General features: G+C 43.0%; 1 protein-coding gene across 4 annotated transcripts in view; it reads left to right on the top strand.

The window, feature by feature from the left end:
* npr3 (natriuretic peptide receptor 3) overlaps window positions 1-24,972 on the top strand; it is a 91,800-nt gene that overhangs the window by 21,021 nt on the left and 45,807 nt on the right. For all 4 annotated transcript variants that reach the window (XM_043686845.2, XM_043686782.2, XM_043686933.2 and 1 more), the window contains exons 2-3: window positions 244-366; window positions 12,278-12,453. In XM_043686845.2, the coding sequence (XP_043542780.2) occupies window positions 244-366; window positions 12,278-12,453 (299 nt within the window). The remainder of the gene's footprint in view (window positions 1-243; window positions 367-12,277; window positions 12,454-24,972) is intronic.

The raw sequence follows: 24,972 nt of genomic DNA, 5'->3' as shown, positions 1-24,972 counted from the left end.
TCCTTGAGATTCATTCTCTTATACAGTAATGCCTTAGTTGAATAGATTGACAATGTCCACTGTGAATATTTTCATTTAAAGAATGATTACTTGGGAGAGCACCTGTGTAGCTGTAGCTCTGTATGAATTAACATCATCAGCAGACAATGGGGAAGTTGTTAATTCGTCCAATGTTTGTTTGGAAGATGTGCCTTTATTACGTTTGCACTTTTCCTAAAGCGATATATTTTTTTTTCCCTTCAGTTGTGATTATGTGTGCGAGTAGTCAGACCATAAGGAAAATCATGCTTGCAGCACATCAACAGGGAATGACCAGCGGAGACTATGTATTCTTTAACATCGAACTCTTCAACAGCAGCCTATATGGTAATTACATTTCTTTACAAGAATTCCACTGTATTATCCAATGTTAGTAATGTCAAATATTTCAGCTCTGATTATTTTCTTTATTATGATATAGGTTCTGAAAGGTAAACAACTCATGATAAGAGTGTAAGGAACAGGGTGGTCATTATGGGGGACTTTAACTTCCCTAGCATTGACTGGAAATGCTATAACTCTAGTTTTTGTCCAGTGTGTGCAGGAGGGTTTCCTGACACAGTATGTCGAAGGGCTGACAAGAGGAGAGTCCACACTGGATCTGGTGCTTGGTAATGAACCAAGCCAGCGGTTTGATTTCGTGGAAGGTGAGCACTTTGAAGAGAGTGACCATAATTCAATTACGTTTAGCTTAGCGATAGAAAGGGATAGGTACATGCCACAGGGCAAGAGTTATAGATGGAGGAAGGGTAATTATAATGTGATTAGGCAAGACTTAGGATGCATAGAATGGGATAGCAAAATGCAGGGGGTGGGGACAATCGAAATGTGGAGCTCGTTTAAGGAACAGGTATTGAGTGTCCTTGATAGGTATGTTCCTGTCAGGCAGGGAGGAAGTGATAAGGTAAGGGAACTATGGTTTACTAAAGAAATTGCATCTCTTGTTAAGTGGAAGAAGGAGGCTTTTGTGACGTTGAGACAGGATGGTTCAGATGAGGTGATGGAGAGTTAGATTAGCTAGGAAGGATTTAAAGAGAGAGTTAAGAAGAGCAAGGAAAGGAATTGAGCAGCCTTTAGCTGGTAGAATAAAGGAGAATCCTAAAGATTTCTATGGGAATGTGAGGAAGAAAAGAATGACTGGCCCTATTCCTAGTCAAAGACTGAAGTGGGAAGTTGTGTGTGAACCCTGTGGAGATCGGACAGGTGCAAAATGAATATTTCTCATCTGCTTTCACTTGGGAAAAGAGAATATTGTCGAGGAGAAGATTGAGATATGAGATATTAGACTAGAAAGGATTGAGATTAGTAAGGAAGAGATGTTTTCAATTCTAGAAGGAGTGAAAGTCGACAAGTCCTCTGGGCTGAATGGGATTTATCCGAGGATTCTCTGGGAAGCTAGGGAGGAGATGTTGGAGCCTTTGACCTTGATCTTTGTGTCGTCATTGTCTACAGGTTTAGTGCCAGAGGATTTGAGGATTACAAATGTTATGCCCTTGTTCAAGAGATGACCCAGGTAAATATAGAGCAGTGAGCTTTACATGTGTTGTAGGAAAAGTTTTGGAAAGGATTATAAGAGATAGGATTTATAAGCATCTAGCAAGCAACAGTTTGATTGCAGATAGTCAACATGGTTTTGTCAAGGGCAGGTCATATCTCACAAACAGCATTGTGTTTTTTGAGAAGGTGACTAAGCATGTGGATGAGGGTAGGGCAGTTGATGTGGTGTACATGGACTTTAGCAAAGCCTTTGATAAGGTTCCACATGGTAGGCTACTGGAGAAAAGGCGGAGGCATGGGATTGAGGTTGATTTAGCAGTTTGGATTAGAAACTGGCTTTCTGTAAGAAGACAGTGAGTGGTGGTTGATGGCAAATATTCAGCCTGGAGTCCAGTAACTAGTGGTGTGCCTCCGTTTTGGGACCACTGCTGTTTGTCATTTTTATAAATGACTTGAACAAAGGCATAGGTGGATGGGTTAGTAAGTTTGCAGATGACACTAAAGTCGGTGGAGCAGTGGACAGTGTTGTAAGGGAACTTGGATAAACTGCAGAATTGGGCTGAGAGGTGGAAAATAGAATTCAATGCAGCTAAATGTGAGGTGATTCACTTTGGTAAGAATAACAGGAAGGCAGAGTACTGGGTCAGTGGAAAGATCCTTGGTAGTGTGGATGTGCAGATGGATCTTGTAGTCCATGTACATGGCTCCCTGAAAGTTGCCACACAGTGTGTTAGGTTTTATTGGTAGAGAGATTGTGTTTCGGAGCCATAATATCATGCTGCAACTACACAAAATGCTAGTGTGGCCACACTTGGAATATTGTGTATTGTTCTGGTCGTCCCTTTACAGGAAGGATGTGGAAGCATTGGAAAAGCTGCAGAGGAGATTTACTGGGATGTTGCCTGATCTGGAGGGAATGTCTTATGAGGAAAGGCTGAGGAACTTGGGTCTGTTCTCATTGGAGAGAAGAAGGCTAAGAGGGGATTTGATAGAGACATACAAGATGGTCAGAGGATTAGATAGGGTGGACAGTGAGAGTCATTTTCCTCGGATGATGACATCAGCTTGTACGAGGGGTCAGAGTTGTAAGGGTGTGGAATGCCCTGCCTGCCAATGTACTTAACTCAGCCACGTTAGGGAGATTTAAACATTCCTTGGATAAGCCCATGGATGATGGGATAGTGTAGGGCTTAGATTAGTTCACAGGTGAGTACGACATCGAGGGCCGAAGGGCTTGTTCTGCGCTGTATTGTTCTTATTCTGTTTTCTATGTTCAGCCGCAATATATTTTGCTCTAGTCCCATTTGGATGCGCACCCCCCATAACTCTTTCTCAAGTACATCAATGATATCATCACTGCTGCTTCCTCTCTCATCTGGAAATGGAGAAACTTATCAATTTTGCTTCCAATTTCTCTGCTTAAACTTTCACCCAGTTCATCTCTGACTCCTCCCTTCCCTTCCTCAACATCTCTGTTTCAGTTTCTCAGGAGATGCTGGCTAACCGTCTCAGTATAAAAACAATGACTGCAGATGCTGGAAACCAGATTCTGGATCAATGGTGCTGGAAGAGCAGAGCAGTTCAGGCAGCATCGAGGAGCTTCAGCAAAATCGACGTTTCGGGCAAAAGCCCTTCATCAGGAATAAAGGCAGAGAGCCTGAAGCGTGGAGAGATAAGCTAGGGGAGGGTGGGGGTGGGGAGAGAGTAGCATAGAGTACAATGGGTGAGTGGGAGAGGAGATGAAGGTGATAGGTCAGGGAGGAGAGGATGGAGTGGATAGGTGGAAAAGCAGCTAGGCTGGTCGGACAATTCCGGACAAGTCAAGGGGACTGGAAGTTTGAAACTAGGATGAGGTGGGGGAAGGGGAAATGAGGAAACTGTTGGTCCACATTGATGCCCTGGGGTTGAAGTGTTCCGAGGCGGAAGATGAGGCGTTCTTCCTCCAGGCGTCTGGTGGTGAGGGAGCGGCGGTGAAGGAGGCCCAGGACCTCCATGTCCTCAGCAGAGTGGGAGGGGGAGTTGAAATGTTGGGCCAAGGGGCGGTTTGGTTGATTGGTGCGGGTGTCTCGGAGATGTTCCCTAAAGCGCTTGCTAGGAGGCGCCCAGTCTCCCCAATGTAGAGGAGACCGCATCGGGAGCAACGGATACAATAAATGATATTAGTGGACGTGCAGGTAAAATTTTGATGGATATGGAAGGCTCCTTTAGGGCCTTGGATAGAGGTGAGGGAGGAGGTGTGGGCACAGGTTTTACAGAACCTGCGGTGGCAGGGGAAAGTGCCAGGATGTGAGGGTGGGTCGTAGGGGGGCGTGGACCTGACCAGGTAGTCAAGGAGGGAACGGTCTTTGTGGAAGGCGGAAAGGGGTGGGGAGGGAAATATATCCCTGGTGGTGGGGTCTTTTTGGAGGTGACGGAAATGACGGCGGATGATTTGGTTTATGCGGAGGTTTGTAGGGTGGAAGGTGAGCACCAGGGACGTTCTGTCCTTGTTACGGTTGGAGGGGTGGGGTCTGAGGGCGGAGGTGTGGGATGTGGACGAGATGCGTTGGAGGGCACCTTTAACCACGTGGGAAGGGAAATTGCGGTCTCTAAAGAAGGAGGCCATCTGGTGTGTTCTGTGGTGGAAATGGTCCTCCTGGGAGCAGATACGGCGGAGGCGGAGGAATTGGGAATACGGGATGGCATTTTTGCAAGAGGTAGGGTGGGAAGAGGTGTAATCCAGGTAACTGTGGGAGTCGGTGGGTTTGTAAAAAATGTCAGTGTCAAGTCGGTCTTCACTAATGGAGATGGAGAGGTCCAGGAAGGGGAGGGAGGTGTCAGAGATGGTCCAGGTAAATTTAAGGTCAGGGTGGAATGTGTTGAAGTTGATGAATTGCTCAACCTCCTCGCGGGAGCACGGGGTGGCGCCAATGCAGTCATCAATGTAGCGGAGGAAGAGGTGGGGAGTGGTGCCGGTGTAATTACGGAATATCAACTGTTCTATGTAGCCAACAAAGAGACAGGCATACCTGGGGCCCATACGTGTGCCCATGGCTACCCCTTTGGTCTGGAGGAAGTGGGAGGATTCAAAGGAGAAATTGTTAAGGGTGAGGACCAGTTCGGCCAAACGAATGAGTGTGTCGGTGGAAGGGTACTGTTGGGGACGTCTGGAGACGTCCTGGACCTCTCCATCTCCATTAGTGAAGACCGACTTGACACTGACATTTTTTACAAACCCACCGACTCCCACAGCTACCTCTTCTCACCCTACCTCCTGCAAAAATGCCATCCCGTATTCCCAATTCCTCCGCCTCCGCCGTATCTGCTCCCAGGAGGACCAGTTCCACCACAGAACACACCAGATGGCCTCCTTCTTTTCGAGACCGCAATTTCCCTTCCCACGTGGTTAAAGGTGCCCTCCAACGCATCTCGTCCACATCCCGCACCTCTGCCCTCAGACCCCACCCCTCCAACCGTAACCAGGGCATCAATGTGGACCAACAGTTTCCTCATTTCCCCTTCCCCCCTCATCCTAGTTTCAAACTTCCAGTCCCCTTGACTTGTCCGGAATTGTCCGACCTGCCTAGCTGCTTTTCCACCTATCCACTCCACCCTCTCCTCCCTGACCTATCACCTTCATCTCCTCTCCCACTCACCCATTGTACTCTATGCTACTCTCTCTCCACCCCCACCCTCCCCTAGCTTATCTGTCCATGCTTCAGGCTCTCTGCCTTTATTCCTGATGAAGGGCTTTTGCCCAAAACGTCGATTTTGCTGAAGCTCCTCGATGCTGCCTGAATTGCTGTGCTCTTCCAGCACCATTGATCCAGAATAACAGTCTCCAGTACAAACCCACAGAGTCCCATAGTTGCCTTGACTGTGCACCCCCACATCCTGTTTCCATTCTCCCAGTTTCTCAATCTCTATCACATCTGTTCAGATAAAACAGTGATTTACCTGCACTACATATGCTCTGATCACAATGTGGTTTGCTCCACATGAGAGAAATGAAACACAGGCTGAGCGATCACTTTGCAAACCTACATTCTGTCTGTAAAAGTGACCCTGAGTTTCTGGTTTCCTGACACTTCAACACATCTAGGTGTTCCCTGGCCAACATCTCTGTCTCGGGCTTGCTTCAGCGCTCCAGTGAAATCAGTGCTAACTGGAAGAACAGCATCTTATTTTCCACTTAGAGAACCTGCAACCTTCAGCACTCGGTATCAAGTTCAATCATCTTGGGGACTGAGCACCTTCTCAAATGAGCTTCTCCCAACATCCACACCAGGCTTTGTCATCACATGGGCTACTATCACAACGAACCCAACTGTCAGCTACTAATGGATCATATGAGCAACTATTGACCCTCCCAGGCTGACCTTTACCCACTCCTTCGTCAACAACAGATGTTGTTCTCTCTTTTTGGGGTCCGTCCCGCCCTATTGTTTACTCCTCCTCCTCCTCCATCCACCCCCTCCACCCTCTCCCTGCACCCCATCTTCAGCCTATATACCAACATTTTGCTAGCTACAATCAGTTCTGAAGAAGAATCACTGAAGCATTAATTTCACTTTCTATCCTCAGATGCTGCCAGATCTGCTGAGTTTCACCAGCAACTTCTGTACTTATTTTGGTTTTCAGAAACTGCAGTTCTTTGGATTGTTAGTATTTTATTCCTTGTCTAATTTTTTTCCCCAATACTTCTTCTGAAGTCATGGACCAGTGCTTCAGTCTGAGAGCTCCCGAATGCATTGTCAAATTGGAGTTAATGCATGGATTTGAATTTCATCATCCTTTCTCCTCAATCAGCCATTCACTCTGTGGTTATAAATGGAGTATGGCGGGCTCTTTGAGGCTACTGTGTCAAACCCACTGCAAAAAAAAAATCAGCACCTGAGTTATCCAAAAGAAAGTATTATCAGCTATCCCTCAGTTCCATTATGATGTCTATTCAGGGTGGTGAGCCTCTCATGTGAGCCTTTGTGTGACTGAGCAGGCCAAGTTGGAAACCTCTTGGGTCCTTTAATGTCCCCTGGAAACACAATTCATCTCATGTAACTGAGGTCAAGAAGATATGGCTCCCCTCTTCCAAGCATTTCCAGTTAGCTTAGCACCAGGCCAAAGCAAATAATTAGTAACGCTTATATCATGATAACAGGGTGTTACAATATGCTGTGGCTGAGGCAAATATCACATTGAGGAGCTAATTTTATGTACTATTTCTAATGTCTGGATGCATTTGGCTGCATTTCAATTTATTTAATAAATTGGTAGTTCAGTGTGGAATTTTATTGCTTGATGTTTATATTTCTGCTCGCAGCTCTGCTCCAAAATATGAGACATGGTTATTTTCATAAGAATACTCATAACTTGTGTAAAGATGATGACAAGATTTAAAATTATGGAAGGGGACAGATTTGAAGCTTTGAATTGGTGTTCACTGTAAGCATCTTTTCCCTGCATACTTATATCTGTGTATTGCTTGGCGGGTAGGAAGATTTTATTTACATTTTCTGACTGATGGTGCCCCCAAAGGTAATGTGGCTGTCTGGAGATAATTGAGAATGTGCCAACAACTGGCTGAATAAGTTCCGCAGGTAATTGTCAAGATAGCACTGACTTGAATTTCTTTGTGCCTGGCACCGACCTGCCAGCATCCCATGGCCTTCGTCACATTAATTTGTCCTCTTTCATCACCAAATCCTTTCCAGCACCCAACTGACCCCACAGCTGTACACTCACTCTGATGACTCATGCTGGAATACAGTCCCAATGATTCTCATCACTGCATTAGGAAACTCACTAATACATTGTTCTTGTGGACAAATGGGTGCAAAAAAGAAGCGTAAGAGTCACCAGTGCCAGACCAGCAGGACTTCTACTTGTACAAGAAGCAATTTTAAATGGTACTCAAAACTTAATATAGAAAATCCCTTCACAAAGACTTTAATTCCAGATGAAAAGCTTATGCCTGAAACCTTAATTCCTCTGTTCCTTGGATGCCACCTGACCTGCTGTGCTTTTTCAGCACCACACTTTTCAACTTTAATTCCTGTATGTCTAGTTTGTGATGTTGATCATCATATTCTGATTAATATTGCCAGATACCCCAGGGACCATCATAATATGTTTCTCAGAGTAAATATTGCTCCCGCATCTAGGACATTACTTAAACAATGGAACAGCCTATCACAAATCTACTCCGGTAGTAGCTCACATGTTAAATACTTAACATTCTCAACCCATTTCAATAATCTATCCACAATCGACCATCAATTATCTCTTTCTCTGCTGATCGTTTTCTCTCTCTCTGGGCTCCAACTTTCCCTATCCGCTCACCTTTTCTCCCTACCAGCACCCTCCCCCCTCCACCAGCAGAAAGTCAGTACCATATTTTCCTATCTGCTATCAATTCTAAAGAAGGATCACTGGACTTGAAAGGTTAACTCTGTTTTTCTTTCTCCACAGATAGATGTGCTGTATTTCAGCAGCAGTTTCTGCTTTTTGTTTGTTAAATTCTGAATGCCTTTATACTAGGTATTTTAGGTCAAAGTAGATAATTAAAATGCTTGTTAGGCCTCATAAACATACTATTAGGCAACCTTTGCAAAATTTGTCAGTGGAGTTTGGAGGCAATTGTTGAGATTTGCCTTGCTCAGGATTCTTTTCAGAGCTTCGGTGGCTGCAAACTCCAGGTCACTGGTTGTATTCATTTTGCAAATTATTCATGCTGTGGAGCCAGAGGGAATGGGATTTATATACTGAACTTGCTGAGCACTGAACCTGCTGACAATATGATCCCAAGTTCCCTAATTGCATACGTCCAGAGGTCATAGGCATAGTATGAGAATTTTGTGGACCTGCCAAGCTTCAGGCTCCACAAGTGACTCAACTGTAAAGGGAGTGAGGAAGGAATAACAACAGTGATAGAGGATTCTTTAGTCAGGAGATCGGATTGGTGTCGCTGTGGCTGAAAATGTGACTTTGGGATAGGGTCAGGGATATCTCTGGCTACAAGGCATCTTGAAACAGCTGGGTGATGAGTTATAGATTGTGGTACATGTAGGTACCAATAATATGGACACAGTGAGGAATGAGGTCTTGCATCAAGAATTAGGTCATTGCATATATTTAAGATGGTGATAGGTTCTTGATTGTAAAGGGGATCAAGGGTTATGGGGAGTGTGGGAAAATGGGGTTGAGAAACTTATCAACCATGATTGAATAGTGGAACAGACTTGATGGGCTGAATGGCCTAATTTCTGCTCCTGTGTCTTATGGTCTCATGGACTTAATTTAGGGAGCGAGGCAGTAGATTAAAAAGCAGGACCCCAATAGTTTTAATCTCTGGATTACTCCTGATGACACGTGCTAGTGAGTTTAGAAAGACAAAAACAGGACAAATTAATGCATGGTTCAAGAGTTGGTGTGAGGGGGTGGTTTTAGATTCCTGGATCATTGGGACCATTTTTGGGAAGGTGGAACATGTACGAACAGAACGGTCCACATCTAGGACCTACATCCTTGCAGGTAGGTTTGATAGTGCTATTGGGAAGAGTTTAAGCTAATCTGGCAGGGAGTTGGGGCACAAATCACAGAAACAGAGACACATCATACTACAGCAAAGGAAGCAAGTCACAGTGAGTTCAGCTATGTTGAGTCTCGAGAGTAAGATGAGACTGGATGGCCTTTACTTTAATGCGAGGAGTGGAATAGGTGAGACTGATGAGTTAAAGGCATGGATTGAGCCATTGAATTGTGATATTGTTACCATCACAGAAATATGATTGAGAGAAGGACTGGATTGGCAACTCAACATTTCGGGGTATAGTATATTTAGGTGAACAGAGGAGGGTGTGTAAAGGGTGGTGGTGTAGCACTATTAATTAAGGAGTCAATTACACAATAAGGAGAGATAATATCTTGGAAGGGTCCTCAAACAAAACTTTGTAAGGGGGCAGCAACTTTACTGGGAATGTATTATAGGCCCTCAAAGAGTCAGCAGGAAATAGAGGAGCTAAGATGTAGACAGTTCACAGAGGTGTGTATGAGTAATAATCATGCAAGAGTAACAATAGGAGGGGATTTCAACTTTCCCAACATAATCTGGGATAGCCATCGTATTAAGAGTTTGAAGGAGGTGGATTTCTTGAAATGTATCTCGGGCAGTTTTTTGTATCAATACATAGAAGGCCCAACAAGGGACGTCGCAGTTCTGGATCTGGTTCTGGGGAAGGGAGCCGGACAAGTGTTCGATGTGACAGTGAGAGATCATGTAGGCGATAGCGATTACAATGCGGTACAGTTTAAATTCATTCTGGACAAGGAAAAAGATAACTTGCATGGGTTTGGAGAAGGGCATATTTTATTAAAATAAAGCAGGATCTGATCACAGTAGACTGGGAACAGCTCCTCGCGGTTAAGTGTACAGCAGAGCAGTGAGGGGCATTCAAAAATGGCTGGGGAGAGTACATGTCCAACATGTACTCTTTGGAGGGAAATGTAGGAGCAATACGTTTGGAGGATCCTGGATAATCAAGAACAATTCAGGACTGGATAAGGAAGAACAGTTGCAAGTTTTTATCATGTCCGCAGGGAGCAATTCAGCTGTGACCTGAGGGGATTACAGGAAGTGCAGGAGGAAACTAAGGAAAGCAATTAGAAGAACAAAAAAGGGCATGAAAAAGGACTTGTGAATTAGATTAAGGAGAATCCTAAAATACTTTATAAGTGCATTAAAGGGAAGAGGTTAACCAAGGGAAGAGTAGAGCCCGTTAGGGACCAATGAGGATATTGGAAGGATGTTGAATGCATACTTCTCTTTGGTCTTCACACTGGAAAGGAGAATACATGTACAGAATTCAGGAAAAGAGACTGTGAGGAACTTGCACAGTTTGACACAGGACATTGAGAGGTATTGGAGGCTCTGTTGGGCTTAAGAACAGACAACTGCCCTGGCCCAGGTAGATTGTTTCCCCAGCTGCTGTGGGAGGTGAGGGAGGAAATTGCAGGAGATCTGACATAAATTTTAAATTCCTCTCTGGCCACAGGTGAAAGTGCCAGAGGAGGATGGCAAATATGGTTCCACCTTTTCAGACAGATGGTATAGATGAACCTGGAAATTATAGACTGGTGAGTCTCATGTCAGTGGTAGGAAAAATATTGGAGAAAATTCTGAAGAACCAAATTAATATCTAAGTGGAAAGGCATGGATTAATTAGAAACAGTCAGAATGGCTTTGTCAGAGGGTGGTCATGCCTAACAAACTTGTAAGCACTTTTTGAAAATATGATCAAATTTGTGGATGAGGGAAGTTCAGTTGATGTGGATTTATTGTTTATGTGGATTTTAGCAAAGCTTTAGACAAGGTCCTACATGGGCAACTGATTGAGAAGATGAAATTCATGGACACTTGGCCAGATGGGTCAGAAACTGGCTTAGTGTTCAGACACAAAGGGGTGTGGGAGCAGGCTGTTTGAGTGACTGGAGCCTGGTGTCCAACAGTAATCCACAAGGATCAGTATTAGGGACCCTTATAATAATGTGGATTAAAATGTCGAGGGAGTGTTAAGCAAATTTACAGATGACACCAAGATTAGTAGAACAGTTAATAGCAAAGAAGATGGTTGTAGGTTACAAGAAGGTATAAATGGGATGGTGAGCTGGACAGAGCAGTGGCAGATACTGTCTAATCCTGATGAGTGTGAGGTGATGCACTTTGGAAGAATAAATAAGATGAGGGAGTATTTAATGAATGACAGGACACTGGGTAGCTTAGAGGAGCAGAGGGATTTTGGGGTAATTATTCACAGATCCCTGAAATTTGCAGAGCACGTGAATAGGATTGTTAAGGTATGTGGGACACTTGCTTTCATCAGTCATGGCATAGAGTATACGAGCAAGGAGATAATGATGAAGTTTTGCAGTGTTGGTCAGGCTACTGCTGGAATACTGTCTCCTTACAACAGGAATGATCTGATCACAGTAGAGGGAGTACAGAGGAGATTCACCTGGATGTTGCCTGGGATGAAGAAACTGAGCTATAAGGAGAGATTAGACAGGCTTGGATTGTTTTCTTTAGAGCAGAAAAGACTGAGGGCATATGTATAGATTATGAAGGGGATGGACCGGGTGAATAGAGAACAACTGTTTCCCTTGGTTGAGGAGTCAATCACAAGAAGGCATAGTTTTAAGGTAAGGAGCAGGAGATTCAGAGGGGATTTGGGGAAAAAAACTTCACTCAGCAGATCGTGGGAATCTTCAATGCACTGCCTGGGAAGGTAGTGGAAGCTGGAAAGCCTACAATCTTTAAAAAAAAATTGGATGAGTACTTCAAATATCACAACATTCAAGGATATGGGACAAATTGGGATTAGCATACTTTTAGTTGTAGTTATGTTGGTGTAATCATAATGAGCCAAAGGGCATTTTCTGCACTGTATGAATCTGAGTCTGTGTTACTAAAATACCATGGACAAAATTGACTGAGTTTTATGAGGCAAAGCAACTATTAGGATCATCTTCGTACAATAGAAGTCAGAAACATTATGTCGAAAGAGTATTGAATGTTTGCAAACTAATTTCAAACTCAGAGATACTTTTTTTTGGGGTGAGATTGACTCCTGGCAGCATTCCCTCTCAAGGGTCTATTCGAAGTAGTTGTACAAATAAGAAAGACGAAAGAGGAGCTGACCAAAGCTGGATGTGATGAAATATGATCACATTATTAGACAAACTAAAATCTTTTTCATTTTACTCTTAGGAAATGGCTCGTGGAAACAAGGAGATAAATTTGATGTTGAAGCCAAAGCAGCGTACCAGTCGCTTCAAACTGTGACTCTACTGAGGTCAGCAAAGCCAGAGTTTTACAAGTTTGCCGCTGACATGAAAAATCGATCACGTCATCGGTACAATTTGAGTCCTGAAGATGACAATGGTGTAAGTCTGCCATATAATTTAAAAAAGCACCACCTTATATTTGGAAATTTCAGATCAGGCGCTCTTAAACTTGGGAGGTGGAGTTCAAGGGAAGGATTGACTGCAGGTTGACTTTGATCATTCTCAATGAAAGAAAACAACATCAAAGTAGAAGATTGATCACATTTGACAGCTTTCTGTTCATAAGTCACTTTGTTACAGGGCCATGGACGGTTTACTTCAGACACAATTTAAATGTGACATAGAATATGTGGCAGATGAGGAAACCATGCTAATTGATTTTGTTAATTGTGGAAAGTTAAAAATATTTTATCATTGTAATCCTGAAAGGGAGTTGATAGAGTGAATGGCGTTCAATTGTGCATTACCATTCTAAGTTTCCAATTTCTTGTTCCTGAGAGGAAACTTTACCTGTCTGAAATGCCAGATGTTCATTATATTTTCCCAGCAAACAAAGGCTCCAATTTCTTACTCGGATGGAGAGTGCAAAAATGCCAGCATGTTTTCAGAATTGCAATTGCTCTCTACCCACCCTTCACAACCGCTACACGGTCCCGACTTCTCTCAGTTTCATTGGGGGTGGGGCAGATCATAGTCCATGTCTGTGTGGCTCCTGGAGGCAGCTGTCTGTATGAATGATCTGCTCCTGCTTCCACCGAAATCGGGTTCTGGTATCCCTGGTGACTGGAAGCTGGTGTGTGTAGATTAGACCAAGTACGAGCAAGTACTGTATCACTATGTAGCTTTTAGACAGCCGGGGTGCCCCTTTGGAAAGCTGAATACACTTGCAGATAAAATCCCAGGACATCTTGGTGGTAGGGATCAGGATTCCTTTGGGGTTGTGACAAGGAAAGGATCTTGCATCCTTTTTGGGGTGGTGACGATTACGTGTAAATGTTTCTTTTTGAAACTGTGCAACTTGTCAAGAACTACCAATAACCATCAAAACATTTTGATCTGTCGAGGTGTCAACATGTGTCAAGAAATGTCATTCCATCAAAAAGTGTCCAGAAGTCTTAAAGTATGAGCTTACCACTGACCAGAAGGTGAACTGGAGCAGCCATCAAAAACACTGCAGCTACAGGAGCAGATCAGAGGCTTTGAATATTTCACCTCCTGATTCCTCAAAGCCTGTCCACTATCTAAAGGCACAAGTCAGGAGTGTGATGGAATACTGTACACTTACCTGGACAGGTATAGCTTCAATAATACTCAAGAAGATTTAGTGGGCTACAGAAATAGGGCTGGAAAATTGGACTAGCTGGGTAGCTCCTTCAGGAGTGAGTGCAGACATGTTGGGCTGAATGGTCTCCTTCTATATTGTGAAAGTCTATGATTCTAAGCTTGACACCATTCAGGGCAAAGCAGACTGTTTAGAGTGGTTCCACATCCACAAACTCCTTCCACCACCAATGTATTGTGACAGCAGTGTCTACCATCTACAATGTACACTTCAATAACTCATCAAGGCATCTTTTACACAGACACTCCAAACTGTCCAGCATCCACCACTTAGACGGACAATGGCAGCAGATGCATGGAGTCACCACCATCTGCAAGTTCACCTCAAAGCCAGATATTACCTTCACTTGGAATTATGTCAATGATTTCTTCAGTGTCTCCTGAACAAAATCCTGGAACACCTTCCCTAACAGTACTGTTGATATACCTACACCACTTGAACTGCAATGGTTCAAGATTTCAGTTCATAAATAGGCCAATTAGAGATGGCAATAAATGCTGATAAAGTCAGCAAGGCTCACATCCTATGAATGAATTTACAAAAAAAAAAGGAATGACAGTGCTTCTCTCAATAGCGTTTAGTCTGTAACTGAGATTTAAATACTAGATATGTATTGTTTCAAAAATGCAATTTGGTGAAACGTCCTGCTTGTGCTAAGATTCTAAATCAAACAGATTATGGGTTAAGGTAAGTCTTAGTCCAGGTCTAAGCGCTTAAACCAACTCAACTTTCGGGTGCAGGATTGGAAAAACATGATATTGTCTGAATTATCATCTTTTAGATAAATTAGTTTGAGGAGTTTTTTTTCTGTTACAGCGAATGTGTAAGATCCCATGACAGAATTTGATGAAGTGAAGTGGTGTTTTTCATTGAGGAATATGATAAGTAGCTATGCTGACCATTCTGAGGAAGCGAGCATTGTAATGGACCTCTGAAACCTGCTTCTGCAAAGCTCTAGCCTCACTACTAGCAGATTGGTTGGAGGAGAGCCAAAAGTCTGTCAAGTGTACTTCAGTGACCCAGAAACCAGAGGTCTCCTCAAACTTTCAGTTTATGAAGCAGAGGATTTGTTGTTTTAAGCCTGTGAACAAAAACGTCGATATTCTATCCCAACACTGACAAAAGTTAAATTCTGAATTCTCAAAATGAACAGTGAATTACAAAGAAAACTAGTTGAACACTGAGAAAACAAATATATGGGTTGGCCTTTGTGTTTCACATTGTGCTGAGGAAAGTGGAATGGAAACTGACGGTTTTACTCCCAGGCCTGATATCAATCAGTTGGCCATATTGTGTAATATTCTCTGGTCGATTGTTACCCTTAGGATGTTGATAGTGGGGGGATTCTGTGATAGTCATGCCAATGATTGTCAGGGAACAAACATTAGATTCTCTCTTGTTGGTGATGGTCATTGCCTGACACTCGTATGGTATGAACGTTTCTTTTTGTGCCATTTATTAGCCCAAGCCTGGATATTGTCCAGGTCTTGTTGCATTTGAACATGAACTGTTTCAGTATCTGAGGAGTCATGAATGAGCTCATGATGGAGAGAAGCAAGTGAAGGTCGTTGGGCCTAGGAGACCTTTTTAAATCAAATCATGAGGGTTATAGTTAAGGTGACTAACCAAGGTCTTTAACCCTAGAGTAGGGTAATGCAAAACTAGAGGACATAAGTTTAAGGTGAGACTGGAAGGATTTAAATTGGACCTCTTTTTACATTGGGCCATGTATATATGGACTGAGCTGCCAGAGGAAGTGGTAGAGGTGGGCACAATTACAATATTTAAAAGACATTTGGACAGGTACATGGATAGGAAGGGTTTAGAGGGATATGGGCCAAATGCAGGCAAGTGGGACTAGTTCAGTTTAAGAAACCTCCTGGGTCAGCATAGACAAGTTGGGCCAAAGGGTTTGACTCCATGTCCAGGAATGTTATTACCCTCCTCTGGAGCAGGTGGGACTTGCTGTCTGGAGCAGGTGGGATTTGAGTCTCCTGGCTGAGGTAGGGGCATTATCACTATGCCACAGGAGACCTAAAGAAACTGTATTTACACACAGCCCATCACATAGAGATCGTCAGGAAACTGAAACCTAGTCTTCTGTATTGCCAGGCAGAACTACTAAACAGAGCAAAAGTGAAGACTGCAGATGCTGGAGATCAGAGTCTAGATTAGAGTGGTGTTGGAAAAGCACAGCAGGTCAGGCAGCATCCGAGGTAGCAGGAAAATCGACGTTTTGGGCAAAACCCTTCATCAGGAATGAAGGCCTGAAGAACTACTAAATATTAACATCAAAATAATTTTCCTTCGTGCTAAGTATGACTCCACCCAGTGGACAGTTGCCTTAATTCACATTGACTTCAGTTTTGTCAGGGCTTCTTGATGTCACAGTGTCAAATGCAGCCTTTATGTCAGCAGCAGTCACTGCCATCTTACCTCTTGAGCTCAGCTCTTCTGTCCGTATTTGAACCAAGGCTTAATATGACCTAAAACAAAGTGGTGCTGGTGGAACACAAACTGATCATCAGAAAGTAGGTTATTGCTATGTAAGTATCATTTGATAAAACTGTTGAAGGGCAGCTTTCTTCATTTGCTGATTATCAGTAGAAGACTATTAGGGCAATAATTAGTCAAACTACATTTGTTCTGCTTTAGCTGGCAATTTTCCACATTGTCAGGTGGATACCAGTTGTATTAAAACATAAAGATGTTTCTTGACATCATGTGAAATGAGTTGAATTGACTAATGATTGGCATCTGTGATTCTGGGGATCTAAGAAGGAGCCCCAGATGAATCATCCATTTGACATTTCTGACTGAAGATGACCTTAATTCTTCAGCAGTGGACTGATATGCTGACTTCTGGCCTTATTCAGAATGGGAACTTCCTCCTATTAGTTTATTAACTGTTCATCTCAATCCATGACTGAGTCATGAGTGTAGAAGACTGCAGAGCATCAATCTGCTCGATTCAGTGTGGAATCACTTAACTCTGACGATAACTTTCTGCTCTTGTTGGTTAGCATTCAGGTAGTCCTGTAGTCCTTTCTGAGCAACACATCTTGTGCTATATAGTTTGATGACACCACTTCTGACAGCTTGAAGAGTGGACTGAAACCGGAACAGTCCTGGCTGCAATCTTATTAGGTACTTTCATTTCCATGATCTTGACCTTTGACCTATGGAAGGTTTTCACCTGCATGCTGGTTCAGATGGCAATTTTGATAAACAGTTCAGACTGCAAACGAGGACAAAAATACAGCATGTCGTGATCAGAGGTTCCTCTACACTGATGATTAATTGCTCACACTGAAACTCAACAATGAAGACTTGTGAATTGTCTCTCCCATGGTTGTAATATGTTCTCTGTTACCATAAGTGTTTACAAAATATGTTTATGGCCCAAGGTGTCACAGTGCTGCCCTTGATTGCTCTAAATATAATCCTGCTGTAAGTGGTTCACAGATTCTGCTCCATGCTGACTGTCTTATGATTAAGGTGCCAATTCATACAATAAGCAAAGCAGCCACGCCCTTTTGGACGACGAATGAAGCATGCACCTAAAAGTATCAGGTTGCCTCTAGCACCGCAAAGCTGATTTACAAGGCTTGTGTTCAAAGCACCTTTGTAGTGTGACTGTGAGAGGTGGATAACTCTCAGCTATTAAGAAAAGAAGCTTAACAATTACCATTCTGCTGTTTTTAGTCCATTCTGGGCACTTCAACCGCGGGCAAAATCAAGAATGCAGCAGTGTTATTGAAAGCAAATCTTGAAGTTATGTAGCCACTCGTCAGCCAGAAGGGCCTTTGCTAGCTCAGGCACACTCGGAGGATGAAAGCTGGTCATGTACCTAAAAAAACCTCCTGTGTGGCGAGGTCACCAGAACCAGATAACCACTAAGATGCGCATATTTCCACTTCCCAGGATGCTTGCATTTCTGAGGGGAAGGCCATAAGCACCAATTTTCACCCCTGGGAGACCCAGGTTGTGGACAGATGCTAATGGTGACACTACCTGTGGGTCAGTGTGTGACACCATGACAGTCAGTGGGCAACAGTTACCAACACCAATAACAACACCAGGACACCTGATAATCAGTTCATATATGGCATGTGAGGCAAAATCTGCCTTTCACACATTGATCTTTTCAGCCATCAGATAAAGTGCACCATTTGAGCTACCCTAACTGATTTGATTTGCTTGTGCAGACACAACTGGCTGAATGGCCTCCTGTGCTGTACCAATTCTGTATAGGTCCACCATCTTATGTAGGTGGAACAACGATGAGGAGTCCTGTGCTGTAGATGCACAGGTTGACACACCAGTTTTAACTATGCCTGGTGTAGCTACCAGCAGGCTGTCTTGCACTCTTTATTGAACCAGGGTTGATCCCCAGCTTGGTTGTAAAGTTGAGTGAAGGATATATCGGGCAGAAGGTTACAGATTGTGGTTGAGTAAAATTCTGTTGCTGATGAGGCCCACATTGCCTCATGAATGCCCTGTCTTGATTTGTTCAAAGTCTGTCCTACTTAGCGTGCTGATAACGCGATGGAAAGGACCCTCAGTGTGATGAGAGGCCTTTGTTTCGACAATTTCTGTGTGATTGCCACTCCCATCTATACGGCTATGGATCGTCCACTCCTGGTACGTTGGTGAAGGTGTGGTCAGGTAGTTTTTTCCATGCCTTTGTTTTCCCCACTGCCATCTGTGGACCCAGTCTCACTGCTGTGTCCTTTAGGCCTCAGCCAGCTCAGTCAGTTTGTCTATCATCAGAGGATTTTAAAGTCTGCAGCACTTCTCCTTCTACTGAAGTCTGCTGAAATTTCACTTTTTCCCCTGTGGCAGCACCTTTAAACAGTGGATCTTCTCTCAGTATTACCTTTCCCCTTACCATCAAATGTGAAAAATACAAGTTAATTGTTATCCAGTCTCTGCTGTTTGATGAGGTTCATCTTTTCTCTCCTTATTAACTATTGCAGTTTGAGGAATTGGATGATGTGATGGAATAATGGAGCAGGGTTGATGTGGTAAATGGCTTCTCCTGCTCCTGTTTGTTACTGGGCTGGAGTTTAAACTTCTCTGCTGGCATGTTTGGAGATGTGTTTGTTATCATTTAACAGGAATTGGGCTTGATCTATCCTAGTGGTATCCACAGGGTATACAAGAGCATTGCAGCTCATCTGATCAAACAGAAGGGTTTGGTCTGTTATAACTCAGAGAAATAAATCAAGCAATCTAATAATTCAGTTTGTGAAATGAGCTAACATCCCAGTGCTGTTCCTTTACTGTAGCTGTGAGGATGAGCAGCGACATTTGATTTGTAACTTTGTGTTAATTCAACAGATTCAATGCCAGAAGTAAATACATGAAAGAAAACAATATGCTAAGAATCAATTAAGACCATTTAATCTGTGCATTCATATTACCCTGTGGATAAATAAGTAGTGGTACAGTTTTACTCAACCACAATTTGTAACCTTCTGCCCTGACATATCCCTCACTCAACTTTACAATCAAGCCGGGAATCAACCTTTGTGCCATCCATTTCATTTCAATTAGATTTAAAAACATTTAAAAATCCAGATGGAGGGAGCCTGTGACTGCCTGCAGCTCTGTAGCTGACGCATGATCATTACAATTACATCAGAATTATTAAATATATCCTTCACTTACCTAACATCCCACAGATGTCACGATGCAGCTTTCTTCCTGAAACACATGTAGGAGTTAAAATATCCAAAATGTTTCTCTTTCTGCCCAGTGTTGTAAAGAAATTAAATGCTTCAGAACTCAAATTTCAGGCCAAAGTTGCATGTTTATTATTCGGAGAGGGCCTGATCTGGGTTCAGGAATCCACTCCCAGCCGTGTTCTGATCCTGTGATGCTATTTTGAAATGTAAATATCCTAAATGTTCCATGGGAAAACACGGTGTGGGTATGGAACATTGGCAGGGGGCAGGAGCTGCCTGCAGAGCATTAACATTTACTCTGAGCCTCCAGCTTTGCTGTTGATCTCTGGCTAGTCCCAGCAGTGTCCATTGCTCCCAGTGGCACTGATGGTAATGAAGATCTGCCAACCATTTGATTGACTAGCAGCTCCTGGCGGTTTAGATCTCATTCTTAACGCCCTAGGACCCCAGAAGCAGAGCGTTAACTGCCCAACATGCTTTTAATCCCAACAGGATTTTCACAAATGACCACATGGGGTTGTCACTGGTTTTCTGGCTGGTGGGTGGCACAGTATCATGACCATTACATTTGCTCATGGTGTCTAATCTGTGCAAGACATTAAACTAATGCCTGGCGATCTGCCTAACTCAAACAGTTTGAGGAATTTATATAGGTGTTTTCTGTGCACCCCTCCAATAGCAGCAGAGAGATGGAAGAACAGATAAAAGGTGTAGGTGTAACAGTTGTTGTTATGGGTGACTTCAACTTCCCCAATATTGATTGGAACCTCCTTAGTGCAGATGGTCTGAATGGAGCCGAGTTTGTCAGCTGTGTCCAGGAAGAATTATTGACTCAATATGTAGATAGGCTGACGAGAGGAAAAGCCATATTGCATTGGATGCTAGGAACGAGCCAGGCCAGGTGTCAGATCTCTCGGTGGGAGACCATTGTGGTGACAGTGACCACAACTGCCTCACATTTACCATAGCCAGGGACAGTGATAGGAGCAGACGGTATGGTATGTTATTTAATTGGGGAATGGGGAAATTATACTGCTATTAGCCAGGAGTTGTGGAGTATAAATTGGGAACAATTGTTCGATGGGAAATGCACAACAGAAATGTGGAGGCTGTTTAAGGAGCACTTGTTGTGAGTGTTGGATAAATTTGTCCCACTGAGACAGGCAAGGAATGGTAAGGTGAAGGAGCTTTGGATGCCAAGAGAAGAAGAGCTTCTCGTGAAGAGGAAGAAGGAAGCTTATTTAAGGTTGAGATAAGCAAGGATTTGGCACAGCTTTAGAGGATTACAGGGTTGCTAGGAAAGAGCTCAAAAATGGACTGAGGAGAACTAGGAGGGGGCACGATAAAGCCTTGGCGGGAAGAATTAGGGAAAACCCAAGGCATTCTATACTTAACGTAAGGAATAAGAGAATGATCAGAGAGAGAGTAGGGCTGATCAGGGATAGTTGAGGGAACCTGTGTCTGGAGTCTGAAGTGGTAGGGGAGGCCCTAATTGAGTTTTTGTTTACTTCAATATTCACGAGAGAGAGGGACCTTGTTGATAGTGAGAACACTGTGGACCAGGTTAATAGGTTTGAATAGATCGATCGAACAGAAGGAAGTGGATATGCTGGAAATTCTGGGAAGCATCTGGATAGATAGGTCTCCAGGACCAGATGGGAAATGAGGAATGAGATTGCTGCTCCTCTGCCGATGATCTTTGCATCCTCACTCTCCACGGGAGAAATACTGGATGATTGGAGGGAGGTGAATGTTGTTCCTCTGTTCAACAAAGGGTTACTGAAATCCCTGGGACTTACAGACCAGTCAGTCTTATGTTTGTGGTAAGTAAGGTACTAGAAAGGATTCAGAAATATAGAATTTATGACTATTTGGAAAAAGGTAGTTTGATTAAAGATAATCAGCATGGCTTTGTGAGGGACAGATTATGCCTCACAAGCCTTATTGAGTTCTTTGAAGATATGATGAGTCAAGTTGATGAAAGCCGAGTAGTGGATGTGCTGTTTATGGATTTCAGTAAGGTATTTGATAAGGTTCCCCACGGTAGGCTCATTCAGAAATTTAGGAACTATGGGATCCAGGGAAATTTGGCTGTCTGGATACAGAAGACAGCGAGTGGTAGTGGATGGAAAGTTTTCCTCCTGGAGGTCGGTGACCAGTGGTGTCCCACGGGGATCTGTTCTTGGGCCTCTGCTCTTTGTAGTTTTTATAAATGATTTTGATGACGAAGTGGGAGGGTGGGTTGGTAAGTTTGCTGATGACACAAAGGTCGGTGGTGTTGTAGATAGTGTCGAGGGATGTTGCAGGCTACAGGATGCAGAGCTGGGCTGAGAAGTGGCAGATGGAGTTCAATCTGGATAAATGCGAAATGATTCATTGTAGAAGGTCAGGTTTGAATACTGAATGGAGGGTTAAAGACAAGATTTTTGGCAATGTGGAGGAACAGTGGGATCTTGGGGTCCATATACATAGATCCCTCAAAGTTGTCACTCAAGTTGATAGGGTTGTTAAGAAGGCATATAGTGTTTTGGCTTTCATTAACAGGGGGATTGAGTTTAACAGCCGTGAGGTTTAGCTGCAGCTCTATAAAACCCTGGTTAGACCACACTTGGAATATTGTGTCCAGTTCTGGTCGCCTCATTATAGAAAGCTTTAGAGAGGGTGCAGACAAGATTTACCAGGATGCTGCTTGAATTGAAGAGCATATCTTATGAAGAGAGGTTGAGTGAGTTAGGGCTTTTCACACTGGAAAAAAAGGAAAAGAGATGACCTGATAGAGGTGTACAAGGTCATGAGAGGCATAGATAGAGTGGATAGCCAGAGACTTTTCCCCAGGACAGAAATGGCTGTCATGAGGGGTCATAATTTTAAACTGATTGGAGAAAGATTTAAGGGAGATGTCAGATGTAGGTTCTTTGCGCAGAGAATGGTGGGTGCATGAAATGCACTGCCTGCATGTGGTCATAGAGTCAGAGACATTAGGAACATTTAAGTGACTGCTAGACAAGCACATGGTCAGCAGTAAGTTGAGGGGTGTGTAGGTTGGGTTGCTCTTAGATTACGGTAAATGCTCGGCACAACATTGTGGGCCAAAAGGCCTGTACTGTGCTGTATGTTCTGTGTTCTCATTTGTTATCAACTTATCTGGTACACTCCCCAAACCACATTTCAAGCATCAGTCTCAGTTCCAGGAAATGAAAAACAAAGGGTACCAACTTTGAACATCTGTTTTGTGCTTCAAAAAGGCCAACTGTTTAAAATAACTGGGTGTGCATTGATGCAGTGGTCCACCTGATGTCATATTCAAGCAAATAGGTGAATAACCCGCTGTAGGAAAGGCAAGAGAAACAGTTTGCTTTTGAATGAACACACCTGAGACATAAGAAATATCTGACAATTAATTATATGGAAAAGCTAATATGGTGTGATATGAATGAAATCTGGTAAAATATTACAGAGACAGATATCTTCAGCAGGTACACTCTGGGATGGAAATAGGTCATTGCTCGGCAGACGTTGCAGCTTGCAACTGAGAAACGCATGCTGGACCTCATCTGGCCGTCCCAGGATCAGCAACGAACAGAGACAGAAAGGAGACAAGTAGTCAGGGCACCCTCACCCAAGTGTCACCTGGATTCATGAGGTCGGGAAATATGTGACCAATTCATACTGAGGCAAGAGTTGTTTCGGCCAGTGATGCAGCATTCCACTGCCTTGACACCTAATTTGTGAGAGTTACTGGAGTGTCTAGCAACAGTTCAACAATGCCCAGTTTGTTTTCAGCAGAGTGACAGTGAAAAGTGGAAAACTAATTGCTCAGTTGAGTCACTTTTGATAATCACGCATCGAATTTTACTATACTCCCTACTCTTGAATGAAAAAAAATTACCAGTCAAAGCAAAAGGCTAGAAGCAAGTACTGATAATGTATTAATAATTCAGAGTCTAAAATGCATGGAGTGGTATGAGTCTAGAATTTTCCATCATACTAACCAAGCCTAGATTTTAACAAGTGGTGTTACCATGATGAGCCATGCAACATATTATACTATTCATATGCAGAGAGGAGAACAGTCACATGATGGAATGGCATTGTATTGACAAGCATGTTTCATATTACAAATTTACACATCTGTAAACATACATATATTACACGTGTTTATGAGGCCTACATGTGTATACAAAGAAGTCTTAAATATATGCCAAAGGGTGTTAAAGTCTGTGGAATTCAGAGACTGAGGAAGAGACTGTATTTGTGCAAGCACTTAACTAGGTGAGTCGTTGATGTTTGTTGTACTGAAGTTGTTGAGATTCAAGAGAAGTTTGGTGACTTTCTGACAGGAAGTCAGGAATGTCACAGGGCCAATCAATCGAAGGCCACTCTGCATATCTCCCAGTTGCTATGACAAAGCTCTGAATTTAGTTTTGCATATTATCTGCCTTGACAGAGAAGTTACACATTGGAAAAGAGTGTGGGAGAAGGCATTAATTAGGAAAGTAACCAATTTGCAAAAAGAGTAAGGTTTAGTTTTATGTGATTCCATACCTGGTGCACATGCTTGTCTGCCTTAGGTTGTATATCAGAGTTTATAGTAAACATTCCTAACAATTCTTTATTTAAAACTAAAACTGCAAACTGGAAAATTTGGAGAAATGAAATTTGAATTCATTTGCCATTTGCCTTTGAAAATCTGACCTGACCATCCATTAATTGTATTCCATGTTAGAAGCGCCGATTCACCAACTTGAGTAAAATCAAGGAGTTTTTATGGTGTTCTAACTGGCTTTCCTCTTTTGGTCCACACCACAAAACGTCGATGAATTGGTCTTCCATATCATACCTCTCTGCATGATCTTGCTGTGCTCAAAATGGCTGTAATTTCTGCACTTACTTCAGCTGCATTTAATATCCGAGGAGGTCGCAGTATTGATAATTTTTACAATTGAGTGCTCGCTAGGTCATTTCAGAGTACATTAAATGTCAACCATATAGTCTTAGGGCATCAGTTTTAAGTAGACTAGAACAGATAAAAATGGCAAACATCATTAGTGAACCAATTGGTTTTATGTAATAATCCAGCAGCTCTCATGGTCATTATTTTCAGGTATTAGTCATATTAAATGACCATATTGGCTCAACTCAGTTTCATAGTTTCCACTGGTGATGTCTGAAATCTTAAAATCTAGTTCATTTGTCATACTTTACCATTGATCTGTGGCCATCTACTTAAAAACATGATAATGTTTTACATTTTAAACATGATAAAAATAACACATCTTTCTCCCTGACTACTCACCTTTCTCTGGTGAGATCCAAATATAAATAAACGCAATCAATATCTGCTGTCTAGGAGCAGACACAGCCCTGAAAAGGTGATGTTTGACTTGGGACTGAGTGCAACATTTGAAAACACTGCATTAGCCTGGAACCTGATGTGCTTTGGCCTCCAAATGAACAGTCTCTCCCAGCAAGCAGTCCAGGCAGTCATTATGCCAGCGAAAGATGTCAATTGGAAAAAGTTGCTGAAATAGCCAGGATTGTCCTTGTATCTAACAGCTTTCCCTCAGCCCCATTTCTCCTAATGCC

This window comes from Chiloscyllium plagiosum, unplaced genomic scaffold, assembly GCF_037043375.1.
Source record: "Chiloscyllium plagiosum isolate Xiang-an unplaced genomic scaffold, Cpla_swu_hap1 HiC_scaffold_1, whole genome shotgun sequence".
Classification (NCBI taxonomy): Eukaryota; Metazoa; Chordata; class Chondrichthyes; order Orectolobiformes; family Hemiscylliidae; genus Chiloscyllium; species Chiloscyllium plagiosum.
Note: the sequence above shows the minus strand (reverse complement) of the source record. Positions and strands in the feature narration are given on the sequence as shown.